The 20,152-nt window shown below is 41.0% G+C and overlaps 2 protein-coding genes across 2 annotated transcripts; one reads left to right on the forward strand and one right to left on the reverse strand.

Annotated features, from left to right (window-relative positions):
- Positions 1-898: 898 nt before the first annotated feature.
- chst2b (carbohydrate (N-acetylglucosamine-6-O) sulfotransferase 2b) lies at positions 899-4,020 on the reverse strand. Its single transcript, XM_026291741.2, has one exon. The coding sequence runs from the start codon at positions 3,367-3,369 to the stop codon at positions 1,972-1,974; it is 1,398 nt and encodes a 465-aa protein (XP_026147526.1). The 5' UTR covers positions 3,370-4,020; the 3' UTR covers positions 899-1,971.
- Positions 4,021-6,058: 2,038 nt separating this feature from the next.
- Positions 6,059-20,110, forward strand: trpc1 (transient receptor potential cation channel, subfamily C, member 1). The gene is made up of 13 exons (XM_026292219.1): positions 6,059-6,258; positions 7,008-7,162; positions 7,303-7,404; positions 7,545-7,747; positions 8,482-8,613; positions 8,839-9,034; positions 10,039-10,375; positions 12,228-12,367; positions 12,690-12,839; positions 16,418-16,602; positions 16,821-17,022; positions 17,346-17,540; positions 19,684-20,110. Exons 1-13 carry the CDS (start codon positions 6,093-6,095, stop codon positions 19,909-19,911), a joined length of 2,391 nt encoding a protein of 796 aa, XP_026148004.1. The 5' UTR covers positions 6,059-6,092; the 3' UTR covers positions 19,912-20,110.
- Positions 20,111-20,152: the final 42 nt, after the last annotated feature.

A 20,152-nucleotide genomic window follows, 5' to 3' on the forward strand; every position in this document is an offset into this window, starting at 1 on the left:
CTGCGATGCTCAACATATTAAAAAGAAAATTAGTTACCCCACACACTTTATTATCAGTGTGTAATTGTGAGAACTACTGAAAGACCACCAGCTATAGCATCTCTACTCAGGAGGAAGAAACTGCTCACATCAAGGTCTTTCAACTTTTATGAGCAACCTTGTTGTGGAATAACCTAAAACCTGTGTTTTGGGGTATTGGAGCATGACAATCCAACCAGCGTTTTGCTATTTGATGTGTAAGATAAAACAAAATGTACAAACCTCAGTAACTCACAAGAATTATCTGGACCGATATGACATTAAACTAGTTCTAACCTGTATTTCATGTTTTGTCGAATGTTTATTCTTGTAACTGTGTATTCAGATTCATAATGGGTCTGTTTCCCTTTTCTTTATGCTTTTTAAGGTACTGTTACCACAAAATGTAAATTGACGTTATTAATTCTGTTATATCTGCCAACTGGAATAGAGTATTTCTGTCTATTTTGAATAATAGTTTTACCACATGTATTTTGAGGTACCCTGTGGCGTTTTTGACCACTAACAACAGTTGTTTTGCATGAGGACACACATTCACATGCATGCAGATAATGGGGCAGGCATTTCTTATCTACGGGATGTGGGAAGGGCTGAAAAATAAATCAAATGCGTCAGCAAACATGGGGAAGATTTGGACTGCTGGGAAGTGAACATGGACAATTTGGGTTTCAATCTGGGTTTTTTAAGAAAACTTGGCTCTGCAGCTGTTGAAGCAAATCCACTGAACATATTTGTTAGACTTCAAGGATACACACGATATGTTTTGGTGAATAACACTGAATGTGAAAAGCCATTTTGTTTACACAGGGCAACTTTATACAGCAAACAGATTTATGAAACTATTCCGCACAGTGGTTCACAAATGATGAGGGAAGGCACAGTGATTCGTAATGCACTAACCCAAAATACAGTATGCTTTGAAACATCTCATAAATATAAAAGAACAAAATGATCTAAACCCTACGTGTAATTCAAATTAGATATTAGTAGTATCCTTTTTATTATTACAAATTATTACGGATTAAATGCAGTGGCTCACCAAGTTGGCTTTTATTTAATTTTTTTAATATTTTAAGGACACTTGCCTCATCCAGGCCTTGAGAATCATGTGTTATGTTTTTGTGTATTTGCTGTGATTTTGTTACATTTTTGTTGGGTTTTAAAATGTACAGCAGGTTTCATGTTTTTCAACACGGATCCACAAACTTGATAATTGTAAACTTTACTCATTGTAAAATTCCCAGATCATGTGTTTATATATGAGCAAGCAATTGTAAACATTTTAAATGGTATAACAGACTGCTTATACTTGCCATGATATGTCCACAGTGCATGATATCATCCTACAAGGATTTAGTGACAAAAATTGAAACATCCCCTTTTTTTTTTAAATCTAGAAATATAGCACTAAAGCTAATGTAACCTATTCATCACACCTTTACCTATGGCACATCAATAAACCAATTTATTGATTGTCTCTGACTTCAACCAAATAAACATTAACAATCTGCTTTTATTCTCATTTGTTCTTTTTTGTTTTTATCTTTCATCCACTAGTTTCACTTTTACAGACAGTATGGAGACTGAAAAACATATTTTGTAAGATTTTGAACATTCAAAAATAAGCTCAAAACATCCACTTTGAAGTGTCATCATAACAATATACATGAATTATACAGTTGTTGTTATTTTTTCCATAGTTGCCACATTGCTATTCAAGTCTTCGACCATTAGGCCAGTATTCCAGTATAAAAGAACCGATCCCTTCAAACACCGCTAAAATTCAACTGAGAGGAACGAGATACATTCCAAAAACGTGGCTAACGGAGCCCCTCCAACACTGATTTAAAGTAAAGCTTTAATTCCACAATAAGAGGAAATCTGATGCAAAATGAACATTAAATTAAAAGGTCTTTGGCGGTGTGGACAGTTTCACAATTTGGAGTGTGTCAGCAGTGATTTGCTCAAATCCTTGGCCTCCCCAGCTGTTCTCACTCTTTCGTACCCTAGAACAGACATGGCATGGTGGCAATAGTCCTCCACTTGTTTTATCTGTTGAATGCTGAGAACTGTTCTCCATGCACTTGCAGCTTGTGTGGCGTTCCTGGATGAGACTATGAATGGCTTAGAGGAGGAGCTGGAACCACTGGTCATGTTTAACGCAAACAACTCAATGTCATGGTTGGTGCTCAGGTTGGTAAAGTGGTAGATGTTCCTCAAGGTTTTAACTGGGTTCTCAACCAGGTCCTCGTAGCGCACGACCATGTATTTCCCCTTCAGCCAGCTGGGTGGGTTTAAGGCAGTCCTCAAAGTCCTGGAGGTGCGGTCACAGATCACCTCCATGGCTCCTATGGAGTGGTAGTCTGAACCATCCTTCTTGTTGGCCTTATGACCAGGGTCCACAAAAGGTATCCTACGAAGTTTAGGATCCCTGCTGCGAACCACCTGTAAATTCTCCCTTATCAGGCCGTGTCTAGATTTGATCCTGGAGTTGGCCACTGCCCGCGGGTCTCTCACCAGGTGTATCACCTTTAAATCCAAAGATGGATCCTCCATGAGGGGTGCCAACACATTAACATCCAAAATGCGTACCCCTTTAATGACTATGGTGTTATATTTGAGGCACTCCTCCTCCAGTAATCTAAGGCTTTGAGGGGGGCACTTTTTACATACCTTATCATCCACCATCCCCACCACCTCTTTCCTGTAGGCTGAGCAGAGGGGGTAGGAGCACACTACTTTGTTAAGGGTAGCTCCAAACAGTCCTAGGGAGGTAAAATTCTTGCCCCCAGGGCTGTTGTAAAGTTGAAAAACAGAGAGATCACAGCGGTATAAAGAGCTCAGCATGTCCCTGGCTGCCCCTTGTAAGGAGACCGCATCACCTGGGTACAGTTTCTGCCAGATATGCCACATTGGCTCATACAAGAAGAACACTTCTGGATTTTGATTAAAAAGCTCCCCGAAAAAGGAGGAGCCCGACCTCCAAGTGGTCAGAATATAGATTAATTGTCTCTTCTTAGCCAGAGAGGGCCTGTACAGGAAGCGAATGTCAGATCTGCTCTGATAACTAGTGCTCCTCATTTGATGATTACACTGCTGTGGCTCTTTAGTCCATTTATAATTAGCCAAGTTAAGCATAGTGAGGACGAGCAGTAAGAAATAGGCCATGAATAACACAATCCTCTTCCTGCGGAGGACTTTCATCACGATCCCAGGCTGTGCTATTATCTTGGTATGATTCCTGTAGGTTTTGAGCTTCCTCCCAAAGCCAGCATCCTTCTCCCAAGGCGCTGTCAACTTCAGTGGGTGATGATATTGTTTGCCTCTCATCTGTACCCTCGGATCCTTACATTGACAGGCTACAAACACGCTATGTTTGATGGATACACCATATATTATGAACTGCTGCCCAGTGTAATATTAAGTAATATATTCACCACCAATCGGCAATCCACACACGATATCCTGTTTTCACTGCACTGCGCAATGATCTTCATAGAGGAGTGGATGAGAGGAGCGTTTAGGTTGTCCACAGGAAAGAGGCGCAGGGCTTTTGTGCGTGGTCAGCGGTCAAAACATAAAGAAAGGAGCCTTCATCATTGTAACAGACGCCCTGTTTGTCCATGTTCAAGGCAGACATCTCTGCGCAGTTATCATCTGATGCATCCTTGTAATGCAGCCCGGCGGAGTCTGAGGCATCGCAGACAATAAAGCCGTCACGACTCTTGCGCGGCCGGTGGCTGGAGCCCGGCGGAGAATAGTTTATGTCGAGCAGCCACAGTTGCAGCCTTTTGATAAAAGATTGCCCCTGTTCGTTCTGTTCCTCTTCGCGTCCAACTAATACAAAGTGGATCGATTCAATAAGAATACAAGAAGAGACCCGCCTACAGAGGGACTGTATTGGCCCGCGTCGTGTCGTCTTGCGTCATCGAGCTGCACCATTGGATCTGCTTCTCGTCTGCTTCCTCGCAGCCTCGACTCTGGCTGCTATAGATCGCTGCAATGTATGACTGTGGGAAATTATATTTCAGCTATTTCTCACTATCTGAACCCCCCCTCCTCCTTTAAACAGCCTGAACACAGCAGCGGGCTGTACGGAAGTGGTTTACAAGATGTTCTTAGTTCTTCAGTCGAAGAGACGGTCTCCCCCATCGCTATTGTCTTCACCATTGTTTTAAACTCGTCCTTTCTCGTTACATTCCTGCTGTGTAGAGTGTATGTTGTACTAATAAACATCACTGCAGAGAAGAGTCAGTGTTCCAGTTCAGAGGGATTTGTTTTACGCACCGCTGCCTTATGAATAAAACCATTTTATTTATAGGAACAACAATAATAATAATATTTCTATCAATTATTGAAGAAAATGTTTTGCAGTGATTTTTTTTTCATGTACTGCAAACAAACATTATCAACTCTCAAGTGAAATCAGCAGAAATCGGACATTTGACAGCCTTTCCCAATGCAGAAACTTTGTGCTGTAAGGCTCTGTGTGTGTGTGTGTGTGTGTGTGTGTGTGTGTGTGTGTGTGTGTGTGTGTGTGTGTGTGTGTGTGTGTGTGTGTGTGTGTGAGAGAACAGGGGAAAACACATGCTCTGCAGGCTGAAAATCATTTTTTCTAAGAGCCTTGCCAGTTTGGGATTACAGCTCCGCTCAGCTGAGTGAAAGACTCTGGGCCCTTTGACCCTTAATAAGAAATTCCATGGTCTGTACTTTCTAGATTAGGGTTTAGTGATTCTGCTGTGGCCTGACTGCACTTTATTGTAACATGGCTGTTTATATATTATCCTAATAGCTATGTCCTTCATAGCAGAACATAAGACTGTGTGCGCAGTAGATGCTATATGAAAAATAAGTATTCTATTATGTTCTGTAAATTGTGTGGTGGTTGCTGGTGTTCAACCCCACAGATGCTTATTTTAAAGTACTCATCCAATGCGGATGTTTACAGGTCAGAACCTTTGTGCATACTGCCCTCTGCTGGGGGTAGTGACGAATCAACAACCCTGTTATTCCCACACATTTCTACACAAACACCTTTTCATATTAAAACATTCAGATCTTTTCTACACTTATCAACAATATTTCTGATCGTGGCGTTTAACTCTAGAAACAATAGAACAATCAGTTGGAAGCAATCAAAATGCATTTGGGAAGAACAGCTAGCAGCATCTTTTGTTGGCGGTTCTTACTGTCTGACATTTTAATAGACCAATTCTAAGGGAAAGTTTTCAGTTAGTCATGTACTTTAATGTCAGTCACATTTTAGAAATAGCAGGTTAGCTTCTAACTTTGTTTCTGCACAGCAGTAACCTTCAATAGCACGAGTCGTACATTCCACATATCACAATAAACTCTACATACTGTTCCTTTAGTTTCCTTATGATTTAGTTCAGTATGATTCAGTCAGGACTGTTCAGGGATGCTGGACTGTTAGAAGTGCAACTATAGGGCCCTTTTCTCCGGGTCTGTGATAAGTGATGCAGACATGGAGAGTTGATATGTCTTGATTTGATCATAGTCACCCCCACTAAGAGCATGTTCAGTGTCAGCACTATCTGTGAGACATTTTTCAGGATGGGGACTAAAACAGACACCGTGCCCCAGAATACACAGACCCTGAGATTGCCAAAACTGTGGTGAACAACGTTGTGGCACAATCAGGACGCGCTGAGACTTTGCGCCGGCAGACGAACGAGCAGGTGGGGTTGGAAACATGCGCACTAGGAGCCTCGACAGCATCAGGACCAAGAAGATCCACGGGACGGTACGAGAAGATGGTGCATGTAAACACGGGGACGGAAACGGCCGTGTCGTTTTGTCGGGTTGTAGCCATCTTATAGAGTCTGCGTGAGGTTCGGTTGGGGAATTCTGTTGGCAGCTGAATGCGTCGACAATAAAATCAGACTGGTTTGAGTCTTGTTTAGTCTCATGACGACGCGTTAAGACTGCTGCTCTGCGACAGCGACAAAAAAAGAAGAAAAAACGGAAGGATTGTTTCATTTCCATCCCATATGACGGGCTTTCTTGTGTAATGGTTGCTGGGTTCTAGTGGGATGCACATCAGTGTTTGGCCGTATTCACTCTCCGTCGTAATGGCAGCTCTGTATCAGGGCACAGACGCTTCCTCTCCAGATAAATTTCTGGCCTTGAAAGACGTGAGAGAAGTGAAGGAGGAGACGACGCTGGATGAGAAGCTCTTCTTGTTGGCATGCGAGAAAGGTCTGTTGTTAAACTGTCAAACTAAACCAAACGCATACGCATTGTTTTCACGCTTATATGTTATTATTAGGATCAGGTGACTTCTGCTGGCGCATTTCAATTGGCCAAGCTTATCCTTTATCATCGGGCTGTGAATGATATCAGCAGGTAAAATACACCCGACTAATGGCTTGTTAGGTTTCCAGGTGGAGAATTGCAGCACTGTATAGTTATGTAGTTATGGCACCCCCCCCCCCCGTGAACGCCTCACACAGCTGCCTACATTTGCTACTGCAGAAATTTGCCCAGGGGTGGTAAGATATTTTTAGTTCAAGGTCTGCTCTTCTGAATGTTTCTCTCACTGGTCTCTCACTGCTCATTTTACAGCTTCTGAGGAAAATCAAACCCACTGAGAAACCACAGAAATAAAAGTGTAAAATAGCAAACAGGCATGGCCACTCTCAACTAATATGATGGGGTATGAATGTTTCATTGATAATAAAGACATTGTACAGACACAGACCCCTAACTGCATCTGTGACCATATAAAGTCTGTCTAAACATGGCTCAGCAACAGAAATTGTCCTTTAAGGGAGATGTTATTGTTATACAGGACTGAGGTTAGGAAGAGTGCCGGAGCTAAGCCTGCTCTGTGTCTGTGTTTGGCCCACAAGTGAAATGTGTGTGTCAGTTTGGCTCCATCCAGGTATGATACCTCCCTGACTTTGCATGAATTTTGTAAAGTGGATTCATCACATGATCATCTTCAGGTGACTACTACATGGTAAAGAAACTGCTGGAAGAGAACCGACACGGTGAGCTCAATGTCAACTGTGTTGATGTGCTGGGCCGGGACGCCGTCACCATCGCCATCGAGAATGAGAATCTAGACATCCTGCAGGTTCTTCTGGAGCATGGCTGCCAGGTAGCAAACAAGCACACAGGCAAACAATGTACACCCAAGATGTCACTTTTCAATGTTATTAGTACATAAGTATATTGTTGTTGTTTTGGCACATGATTTGCAATCTGATCACATGTAAAACGATGCATTCGTTTTTGTAGGCAACAGATGCCTTGTTGGCAGCCATAGACTCGGAGGTGGTGGGAGCTGTGGACATCCTCCTTAACCACAGGCCCAGGAGATCTTCTAAGCCATCCATTGCTGTTAGTCTCCTCTCAGTGCTGCTTATAAGCTGTCTTCTAATAAAAATACAGTAGATACACTGAACAGGCTTGAATTAGTCATATTATCTTATAATTCCTGCAAAGTATTTTATATTTAATTTCATTTCTTTTGTTTTTAGAAACTGATGCAGAGGATTCAGAACCCAGAGTACTCCACCACCATGGATGTGGCTCCAGTCATCCTGGCAGCCCACAGAAACAATTATGAGATCCTGACTATGCTGTTGAAGCAGGATATCTCGCTTCCCCGGCCCCATGCTGTAGGCTGCGAATGCACGCTCTGCAATGCTAAAAACAAGAAGGACAGCTTACGACACTCCAGGTGCAGGCACCTTCAGTCATCCATAAATCAGAAATCTGTTGTTGGCTCACCCCAGATTAAGCTTCCACTGATCTAAACCACAGGACCCACATTACTGCCCATTGGAATGGTTAACAGCACTTTTGTTTCCCACATGGTGCCTGTGTAATTGTAGTTGATTGTTTTTTTGGTCCCTGTTCTGGTATGAGCTTAAAAGAAACTAAGAATAAACTAAATTATTAAGTGAAGTGAACAGGAAATAACTTCAAGCATTCTGGCTATTTGTTTTAATAACATTTGATCAAAAAATGCAATTTTAAACATCTGGAAGTAAAATTGCTTTATCAATCTCAGTTTTTTTCCCCTTTTTGGCAGTGCTCACACTTACAGAGAACTAATGCTCATACTTCCTGTGTTATTTTCTAGTTCTGCTGAACTGTGAAATCACCTCAGTGGAAAGCAGCAGAAACAGCAGTGTTTGCTGACATACACTGCTGCATTTTTACTCTCTCTTTGTGGTAGTGTAGCTGCCCACACAGTACTAAAATTAATCAGTCTGAAGTTTGGCTGGTAAACAACATTGAGGTCAAAGCAAGTACAAATGAAATGGCTGGAAGGGTGAATATTTCTTCATTTTTCTTTTTCTCATTTCTACATTTCTATCTCTCTGATCTTTTTTTCTTGCCTCACATTTTCATCCATCCTTTCCCGCTGCCATCACTACCTCCTCATCTCCGCTGCTCTTTATGGGTCAGGTTTCGCCTGGACATCTACCGCTGCCTGGCTAGCCCCTCCCTGATCATGTTGACTGAGGAAGATCCCATACTCAGGGCATTTGAGCTGAGCACAGATCTTAAGGAGCTCAGCCTGGTTGAGGTGGAGTTTAGGTATGTTATCAGCTGATGCATAATCATCACTTATATCAGAGTGAGATCATCTAATCTCTTTGCACCTACTGTAAGGACCACAGTACATAGGTAAACTTGTCACATGCTCACAGACATATGTACATACATGCACATAGTGAGATTATAAACCCTCTGTCTTTATAGTCTGGATCAAATAAGATTAATAATTTTCACATGGCCTGACTCCAATTTTCCTTATTCCAGGAATGACTATGAAGAGCTGGCAAAGCAGTGTAAAATGTTTGCCAAGGACCTGCTGGCTCAGGCTCGAAACTCTCGAGAGCTAGAGGTTATTCTCAATCACACGTCCAGCGAGGATCATGTTGACAAGCGAGGATTACTGGAGGAGCGCATGAACCTCAGTCGACTTAAACTTGCCATCAAGTACAACCAAAAAGAGGTTAGACAGGCTAAGTCTGCATCTGTCACTTTCTTTTTGTTTTTTGCTTTTGTTTTTGCTGCCTCAATAGCGAGACAATCTATAATATAATTGGGTTGAGAATATTCTGTCAGTAATATTACCTGCTTAGTTAATCTGATAAATATACACAGATCAGTGGAGAGATAAGATAAGAGTGGTATTAGTGTACTACATGTTGGATGAAACATCTGCTGCAGCACACCATGTGGAAATATCAGTTTGGCAGGATAAAATATTTCCTCTAGGCAACAGCCGTCAAAGACAAACTAAGCTCGAGTTTGAAGCTGTGGGGAAATTTACAGCAGAGATGGCTCAGTATGAAAATTCTGTCTTATATATCATAGTACAGCTAGTAACACACCAGTATTTCCTCCTGGAGAAGTAACACTGATAAGCTGCACTTCACCCACTTATTGCTGAGTATTTATTTCTTATAAAACACTGTATGTGTTTGACGTATGACATATTTGCTGAGCTCAATCTATGCAATACACTTCTGAAGATAATAGCTTGAAACCACAATGTTTTTTCATTTCACAGAAACACAAGTTCATATGTGCATATAGGCCAGTTGATTCAATCCCTTCATTTTCTGTTTACATGAGAAACCTAAATTAAATGCATTATGTATGTATGCAGAAATAATTAAATTAATTAAAATTAGCATGTAAAACAGGATATGCATGTACAGTATAAGCAGTAAATAGGTGGAAGTAGAGAGTATTCAGTAGTTTCACGCTGTGGAAAGTATATAATTCATTTGTGAGTTTTAGTGTTATAAATTGCCAGCATTATCTAATTAGATAAATCTCACTGGGAAGACTTTCTTGGTTAGAAGGTGACAGTGGACAAGTGCTAAAATTTTCCTTCAAGGTCATGAACTGATTGATTGGCTAGAATTTGCTCATTCAAATTATAGTTTATATCACTGTCATTCTCATGTTGTTATTTGCCTTTTGTCATGTACGATGCTCCTTCAACAGTTTGTCGCCCAGTCCAACTGTCAACAGTTTCTCAACACCGTGTGGTTCGGAGAGACAGCCAGCTACCGTCGAAAACACACGTGTTTAAAGATAGCCACAGTGCTGAGCGTGGCAATGCTTTGGCCTCTGCTATCTGTCTGCTACCTTCTGGTGCCCCGTTCTCGTGTGGGCCAGATCATCCACACGCCCTTTGTAAAGTTCATCATCCACAGTGCCTCCTACTTTACATTCTTGCTGTTGCTCAACCTCTACTCTCTGGTCTACAACGAAGGCAAGAAAAATACCATGGGCCCTGCACTGGAAATGATTGACTACTTGCTCATCCTTTGGATCATAGGTCAGCTTTTTACCCATTAAATAACACATGTATATATGTTATTTGTAAAGGGGTGTCATATAGGCTACTGTAAGCAGTGATCATGTTTCGGTTATTGAGTATTTATTTGTCTCCTTGAGGAAGCAATAAAACTGAAACTAGAATAAGAGTTCAGTCATAAAAATCAGATTATAATACAATAATATTGCATAGTGGAGTGAAAAAGACAGTTTCCTGTTAAGGTCTGACTAAAGTCCAATATCCTTTGTCTCTCATTCTGTCAGACAGAACATGACGGCCAGCTGTTTGTATACAAAATGGCAGGAAGCTGGCTTGACTGGATTAAGTCAGTCAGATCTGCTTCTAATTGAGTTCTACGGAAAAAAACTATAGCTTCTTCTGTCCCACCCATCTAAATGCTGGTATCACTGGATCCAGCACACACATGCAAAAAATTGTTTGTACAAAGACAAGCATGTATACAAGCTATCTTTCCTGATATGGCTGAATACTGACAGAGATTGACAGAGAAAGACCTCTCTGCCTTCCTCTACTGCCAAGAAACCATTAGGATGACCATTCAGTCCCACTAATGGCCCTGCCTGCTCAGCGCTCTCATAGATGCAGCATCCCACCCTCCTTCACCAAACACAAAATATCACAACCACTCACTGGTCTAGGTTTTATTGTTGGTTTGATAAATCATCCTAGTAGCTGCACCACAGACATTATTAAAAACAAACAAACAAATAAGAAAACATAGAAGAAATTGATCTATATTATTCAAAGTTATGAAGATGGCTGTGGTATAATTTGTAGTCTGTATATTACAGGAGCAGGATCAATGGTTGAGTCATTAAATAGAAGAACAGTGTAATGCAGTTTCCTTTGGCCTAAATATCCCATAGAGGGGGGAGGATTTCTTAAGTACTGCAAAAGAGCAATATCGCAGATCAATTTTAACATCTTTAGTAAAATCTTTCTCTTCCTCATTGTAAAACAGCTTCACCCCTGTAGTATCAACACAACATCCATGATGAGTTCAGTGACAAGAATTAACAAGAGATCATTAAAATTACCTCATTGGTTATGCAAATGATTACTGGATTGTTAACAAGAGCGTTTACAGTTCCCACATAAGCTGCATGTCTACAGCCATTACACACATTAAATAGCAGCTTTCTACTCTTCTGCTTTGCATTGTTCTCTGTTTCTCTCACAGTATCCACCCCCAGTTTTTCCCCTCTTCCTTCCATCCTGCTATTCCCCTGAGCCAGATGCTCAGACTGTGACTGTCTGTGTGGTGGTGTTTGCATGTGTGTGTCATGGTGTGTTTTTACGTGTTTTGCTGTCTGTAAGTGTTGTTCAGTGCTCAAGTACCACCTTTTTATAGTAAGCTGCAAGGCACTACTGAGCAGACAATGAATGGAAACTATTCAGACACAGAAACAATTGGTGTGTGAAGCAGTACCTACAGGCAGTACTGTCAGTGGGTTGGAAACTAAGTTTGATCACGTGAAGTAATTTTTCACAGATTCACAGATTGTGTCAGTTCACCTCGACTCTCAGCTGGAGTCAAGGTTTGAGACTTTCTACTGCACATTTCCAACTGATTAAATTTGATTTAGACACAAAAAGACACACACACCCCATATTTATTAGATTCCACACAACTCCCTAAATCTGACACATGACACATTTTCAGCACATTAATCTCTTATTTCTGTGTGTCATAGTCCTTTTCCCCCTGGGCTCCCCCTGTGAGATGATTTTAATTAGTCCTAAAACATGGGATGACAGCAGCGAGCGTGTGTGTGTGCGCGCGTGCGCGTGTGTATGTGTGGTGTGTGGCTGAATTCCTTCTCTCCTATAGGAATGGTGTGGTCAGATGTGAAACGCCTGTGGTACGAGGGCCTGGAAGATTTTCTGGAAGAGTCTAGGAACCAGTTGAGCTTTGTGATGAATTCTCTTTACCTAGCTACCTTTGCCCTCAAGATTGTTGCTCACAGCAAGGTACCCACACATTCCTCACACAGATTTAAGAGTCTCACTGGCAGTGTGCCATCTCCTCTAAAGCTCACTAATTCATGTGTTGAATCTGCACAAGATCCCATTTTTTAGTCTAACTCTGAGCAAGAAAGCAATTATTACCCATATTATAAGTTTAAGAAGTTTCTTATTATGGGAAATTACTCTGTCAAGACAGTGTTCTTTAAATAGGAGCATTATAGTATGGTCAAGTTGTTCTAAAAATAAAGATCACAGTCCATCCTTTACCTAGAAGGATGAATTAGGATCATTTGTGCTATGTTTTGCGTTTGTGTGTATGCTGCAGTTTAAGAATGTGGAAGACACGGAGAGGAAGAACTGGGATGCCTTCCATCCCATCTTGGTGGCCGAGGGCCTGTTTGCTTTCGCCAATGTTCTCAGTTACCTACGACTCTTCTTCATGTACACCACCAGTTCCATACTGGGGCCATTACAGGTAAGAAAGCAGTGACACTGTATATTTCTTATTTTCTGATGTTGCAGCTTGTTGGTAAAAGCACAACACTGTCATTTTCAGCGTTAGAGGTCTGACTCTTAGTAAAGATTTGTAATAAAAAAGATTTGACTGTGATCCCTGCAGGGGTTTAAATTGTCTATCTGTAAATCTCATTGAATGAGAAAAAAATTCTTATGGTTATAAAACTGCCTCCCTTTTCCATCCTTCTCTCTAATCTCACCAACACACACAAATACCACCCACTCACCCCCTCTCTCAGTAAAGTGTGAACACTGAATGACAAGCCCACACTAAATATCATGCCAGCTGCGCTCAGCCATAACCATCATCACAAGCTTTAGGTACAAACTGAGGCAGCTGATGACTCTGTTCTGCTGTAAAAAAAATACATTCAGAATAAGCAGAACACGACATAAAGCTTTGCAGCTCAGTTGCATTATGCTCGACCCTACTCCTAACATTGTGTCCATCACTGATAGAAAGGGGGTTGAAAACATTAGTGTTTATGTCTAAATGAGATGTGAGAATTAAGTGAAAAGTGTATGGAAATTTTTCTAAACCTTGTAAAATCTATAGTGGATCAGTCTCAGCTGTTAGTATCACTCAGAATTAGCAGCCTGTGTTTATGGTAAATATCTGTTAACGAAGAACTATTCCAGTGAAAACCTAACACTCCTTATCTGTCAGGATTGGTCGTGAACTTCCTGTTTGGGACTCTTATGTTGTCGGTATTTCCTGTGTTCCCGTAGTTAGTTTTTTGTAGCTTTACGGTTCTCATTTACTTCGATTGCTTTCATCTGTGTCTTATTAGTTCCCTTGTGAATTTATTTCAGCTTTTGCTCCATATTCTTCGCTAGATCCTTTGTTGTGAGATCCCAGTAGTATACCTGTCGTTTGGCAATGATGTTTATGTGTCGTCCCTGTGTGCCTCGACCTCTGACCAGGTTATCCTTTTGTTTTGTGCTTTTGTCACCTAAGTTCTCCTGGACTCTCTTAGTTTGTTGTTTTTGCTTTTAGAGATGAATAAACTGTGTAATTATCCTCGTCCACTCTTGTGCCCAGCTACACAATAAACGTGACATTGTCTTTCATCTCTTTATATTTAGAAATTTCAGGTAGACAGTCAAACCTTTTTTAACATCTCAGGGTGTGTCTTCATAGCTTTCCTTATGCCACTGTTTTTTTCCACCTCCCCAAACGACCAAAAATCTGGTTTGCATATTTTCTACTTAGGCCCCTAAACAATCTCAGTGTTACTGGTGTCCTTTTTTATCACATCATGATGATGTGTATTGTTTAGCCAGCTAGCTGACAGAGATCGTACAACCAGCCAATGTCTGACTTTGTGCTGGCAGTCTGTAGGATTTCTTTTCCCTGTGTGCTCTGTAGATTGTTAATAGACAATATTCAGCTACAGTCTTCTCCATTCTTCTGCTTCCATCTTTCTCTTTTCTTCCATCTCCTCTCTTTCACTCTTTCACTTTGTGACATCACTGGCAGTCTGGCTGGGCAGAACGGAAAAATTATTAGCTTTGGAAATAGACATGGCTCTGTGTTCGTGGCTGCACTCACATGGCGGCCACACCTTATGCACATGCACCCACACGTTATTACACACACACACACGCACACAATGAGTACTATGTGGGACGCAGTACTGAAAGTTTGTCTGACTATCAGACTTTCCTTATGAGGCCAGCTCATATGTGTGCCAGGTGGTGCCCCCTACTGAGGTTGGTAAGAGTGACGGTGAACTCCCTCAAGGTGCAGATTTAATTTTGTGGACTGTCTTATTTACCATAACTGATGACACCCATGTCAGCATGTATGAGGAAAAACACAAGTTATCCCCACTTCATATCTACATATTGAAATTATAACAAGATTACTATTTACTTTAGTGCATTTACAATAAAAGAGTGTATAAAACTTAACGATCAGCCAATTTTCATGCTAAATTTACTGATTCCTAATGTGATTTTGGTGGATTTTATTGTAAGACAATCCATTGTGCAAAGGCACACAGCTGGGAAAAAAAAGTATTGAAATAGTTCCAGAAAAATATTAGTTATTAAGAAATCTTTGGCCAAAATATTGCTTTCTCTTTGCTTCATTTTTTAAAATAAATTAATTTTTTGAACTCTAAATTATGAAACAAATGTTAAATTCTTTAGAGAGAAATTTAGCATATTTAAATAATGAAAAAAATAGATACATTTGATGTACCTATTTGATGTAAAGGTATTAGACCACTGCCCTCCTCCATTCAAGAGTAGGAGCTACTGACCTATATTCTTGCTATTTGTACAGGAGTTAGGCTACCCATCAGGAAACACCCTTAACTCCTAAATCAGATGTGTACAAAGTGGCAGAGGAATACACTAGAGTGATTTAGTCTGGACAAGAGAATGAATCACCCTAATAGACTAGTCCTTCCTCTAAAACAAGCTGCCTGGGTTTCAGTGCAAACACTCAGGTCACCATTCACCTTGAAGTGCAGGCAGAGTGCTCATCCCTCACACTGCATACTGTGTGCATGTTTCTGTTTTTCAAGAGCGAATGCGTTCTGACCTTGTTTGAGCATTTCAAGGTCCTCGTCAACAGATAAGCCACTGAGGTCTATAAATAGTGGGTTTCAAGTGGAATGAGAAGACTTTCTCTGTCTTCAAGCTTTCGTCCTGGCTTCTTCCATGTTTGTCTGCCTTCCCACACTGAGCACTGCTGCCGGAATATGTTGCTTTTTCTATTTCCCAAGAGAGTCTCTGTTAAACAAGAACACATAGGAAAAACCTAACTACACAAAGTCAGAAAGTTTTGCTTACACTGAATGCTGAAAGAATACTAAAATATCAAATATAGCTATTCTGCTAAAGCTTGAAAGATTTCAAGAAAAGGAAACAATACTGTAAAGCAGGGGTCTCCAACTCCAGTCCTCAAGGGCCACTGTCCTGTTTCTTTTCCAACTATCCCTGCCCTTGCAGATTCTGATTGGCTGAACACACCTGATCCAGGTAATCAGCAGAGGGTAGGGCAGGGACAGTGGAAAACAAACAGGACAGATAATAGCCCAGGTATAACTAACTAATCATATTAAAAATGGTGTGTGTGTTCCTATAGCTCGTTGCTATTATATACCAATGATTTCTGGCATACTTTAATATAGGATTTTACCATCATGATTTAAAAATGCTTTTTCTGCTACAAATCCAAACATCTGCTGGTAAAAATTTCTGTTAACTTGTTTCAGGATTAGCGTCAATTCTCAAAAGTATGTAAGTAAACAAAAGCTGAAAGGAGAAACAAACGAATCCAGTTCATCAGATCTAGTTCCAGTCTTCATTACACAGACATGCAAACTGACAACTCAAAAGTAAATGGGATTTACAGCTTAAGACTGTCTTGGAAACGCTAATGGTCTTTTGATAAATTTTGTCTGATGTCAGATCTGACCTCAGAAAACTAACTTTAAACAAAAAAACATTTTTTTAAACTCATGTCTGATTGAGTAGTGCAAATCAAGAAACAGAATTAATAGACAAATACTAATCTCTCACCAGATCTCCATGGGTCAGATGTTGCAGGAGTTTGGAAAGTTTTTGGGCCTGTTCCTGCTGGTGTTATTTTCCTTCACCATTGGACTCACCCAGCTCTATGGAAAAGACCAGAAAGACCAAGATAAGAATCCACCCATGGACTGTGAAGGCATATTCTGCCAGCAACAGAGCAATGATGCATTCCACACGTACGGGCCAATTAACCTCAGTCTGTCATTTTGGATAGCTATGCTGAATGTTCATGATGCCTGTTGAGCAGATTTTAGATGTTGTATAATACAATTTTTTTTAATCATGAGCTGGCTGTAATTAGATATAATTACATTAGATATGATTTCTGTGAAATACATCTGTCAGACATGTTGCCATAATGCCCACTGATGTACCTGGTTCTTCTGTTTCACAGATTCATGGGGACCTGCTATGCTCTGTTCTGGTACATCTTCTCCCTGGCCCATGTTGCACTCTTCGTCACCCGCATCAGCTATACAGAGGAGCTGCGCTCTTTTGTGGGTGCCATGATCATAGGCACCTACAACATTGTGGTGGTTATTGTCCTGACCAAGCTCCTGGTGGCTATGCTCCATAAAAGCTTCAGACAAATTGCTGTAAGTGAAAACACATTTTGCAGGTTTCACAAGGCTGTCAAGGATCATTTGAGTTCAACTTGATTTAGATTTAGTTTGACTGTAATTCACCCCAAAAGGCTACACAGATTTTAAATTGTTTTTGTTTGGAACCTCACTGCATATTTGCTTCCTTTTAAAAAAACATTAGATTTTGACTATGCTAAGGAAAACAATTTATTGGATAAAAAAAATGTCTCTCAAATGCCTTTGCATTTTCAACATTTCTCCTGGAGAACAGTGTGTGACCCCTAATTCTCCTTCCTCTCTTCTCATTGTTCTTGTTGCCTTTTGGGCCTGTGTAGAATCACGAGGATAAGGAGTGGAAGTTTGCTCGGGCCAAACTGTGGCTTAGCTACTTTGATGACAAGTGTACCCTGCCACCACCGTTCAATATCCTCCCCTCCCCAAAGACTGTGTGCTACTTGGTGACTAGCATGAGCAAGTGGGTCTGTTCACATACCTCAAAGGGCAAGGTGAAGCGACAGAACAGCCTTAAGGTAAAAAAAAAAAAAAAAGTTTTTTAAAAGTCAAATTGTACTAGGAAAATGTCTTCTGCATGTTTGTGATTGATTTTGGGTGATTTCCTGAAGGGTAAATTCAGTCACGTCCCCCCAGTCTTAATCAGATCTGTGCTGCATATTGTCATTGAGCCCTGTCTTGAATTTTTAGTAATGTTTAAGACTTCTGTTTTTCATTTCCACTTACCTGTTTGAACCCTGTTCAGATTTCACAATGCTCTTTATGTGGATCAGGATCCCTTTCACCTGGTTCTCATTAGCCAGTGAAGTGACTATTTATGCCAGACACTCACCTTCACCATTTAGCAGATTGTCATCACAGGAGTCTCCGGTGTGACTTGCATCTCAGACTCGTTTTCTTGTTCCACGTTGCCAAGTTTCTGCTCTTCTCTTTGCTCATCTGATCGGCGATCACCACTTTGAGGACTTGTCTCTCTCTCTCCCCAGATCTTCTCAGCATTTCATGCCAAGTGTCTTAATCCTATGTTCATTTTTGGACTCCTGTTATCTGGTCAGTTGCTTTACACTCAGATGCTTGTTAATCCAGTTCTAGTTAACCTCTACATGTAGTTCTGTATTCCTGTGCAAACTGAAGGGCTGTGGTTATGTTACTCGCCTGGAAAATAAGGTTTTCCTGACTAAAAAAAAGAAAGTTACGTCTCAACAAAAAAAGGGGTTTTGCTTTCTTAAGAAATGAAACAGTTATAGGTGTTCTTGCCCTCTGATAAAAAGTATTTTTTCTGTTTATCTGCTACCTGTATTTTTTATTTTCTCAGACCAGTCAATAGTGGTATAGAAAATGTTTATAGTCTTTTATAATATTTACCTGAGCCTAACATTATACCCTCCTGAATACTGATCTATGTGTTCTTATTATCAGTCTTCATACCAGTACTGGTTTCCCTGCACTGCTGAAATGTCTTTAAACTTCTATTAACTGTTTGCATTAACCTCCTTTTCTTGAGCTGTGTCTGGGTTTGGCTGTGTCTGGCCAGTAAATCCTGGCCAGTATGAACCCAGCAGAAAGTGCTAAGGGGGCCACTATTATTACTAAAGCTGTGACTGCTTTGCATGTTCAGGTGAAGGTTTCTACAGATGTGGGATCTTTCACCAGTCATCTGGAGCTACAGCATTTGCCAGCACCAGTGCCTTGTTTTCTATTATTCATTCATGCTATCATGCTATTCATTCACTCTGCCAACCATGTTCTGCAGCCATCAGACCATCCTGCACTGAGCCCAAGTTCTGCTTCACTGGTGCACAGTCCTGTGGGCTATTGCTTATGGGTCCTGTACCATCTTTGTGCTAGCAAACTGAATTGAAATTTTGAAATTAAAACAATGACCTGATCTAGACCCTACCACCTGTCTGAGCTGATTGACCTTATATCTTCCATGTACTGGATATTCAGCAGTTCAGACAGAATCTTCCTTTCCTTTTCTTTAGTCTTCTAATAACGCTCACTGTTTTCAGGCCAAGAAGAGGACATTCTTTCCACTTCAATTCTTTTACATCTTCAGCAATCATGTGTGGGGTGTATGGGGTCTGTGGTTTGTTCTCCACCAGGTAACCGGAGCAGCAGGACATCAATAATCTTGAACAGCTGTTTAAGGAGCTTCCCTACATTTGAGAGGCAGCTGACCTGAGCAGTCACCTGGTGCCCCCACCCCCAAACCAGACTTTTATAGACTCTGCAGCACCCGCAGCTAGTACAAACCATGGCATCTGTGGTTGGAGGTCCCCATCAGCCATGACAGCCTACTTTCATGCTGTGCTCAAAGAAACAAAAAGTTCAATAGTATATCATATCGACCCCTACATTTCCAGCAGCACTGCATTTCAACTGTGGTGCTGCAGCTCTTTGATCCCCACCAGCTCATTCTGCCTCACCTCCTCACTCTTTGGATGAGCTGTCAATCAGCACACAGGGGCCGGCTGCCAGGGCCAGCAGTTGCCTGCTCAGGATCGAATCCCACCCACCTCCAAGGAAGCAGCATGAATTCTAATATGGTCTGGAGCTGTGTGGTATTTGTTCAATGATATGAAACCATATTCTGAGCAGAAATTTGGATTCTCTATTTACATGTGACATCTGAATTCCTTCACTCTCTTTTCCTTCCAGGAGTGGAAGAACCTGAAGCAGAAGCGTGATGAAAATTACCAGAAGATCATGTGTTGTCTGGTTCACCGCTACTTGACCTCAACTAGGCAGAAGATGCAGAGCACAGACCAAGCCACGGTGGAAAACCTGAACGATCTACGCCAAGACCTCTCCAAATTTCGTAATGAGATGAGAGATCTGCTGGGCTTCCGGACATCCAAATATGCCATGTTTTACCCAAGGAGCTAAACAAAGACTGGGTATTCCTCCCTCCTTTCCTTTGAAAAAACCTCCACTTCTTGTTTCTTTTGGATTCTGTGTGACCAAAGCATGTGCAAAATCTTTACTGTCTTTTAAACACAACTTATCTATAAAAATATATATATTCCCAAAGCCTCCAGACTCAACCCCCTATGTATTATTCAGATATTTACCCTTTGTTGTAAATAAGGTCACTGTTTCAAACTGAGAAATAAAGATTTATGGGAAT

Source organism: Mastacembelus armatus, chromosome 20, assembly GCF_900324485.2.
Source record: "Mastacembelus armatus chromosome 20, fMasArm1.2, whole genome shotgun sequence".
NCBI lineage: Eukaryota > Metazoa > Chordata > Actinopteri > Synbranchiformes > Mastacembelidae > Mastacembelus > Mastacembelus armatus.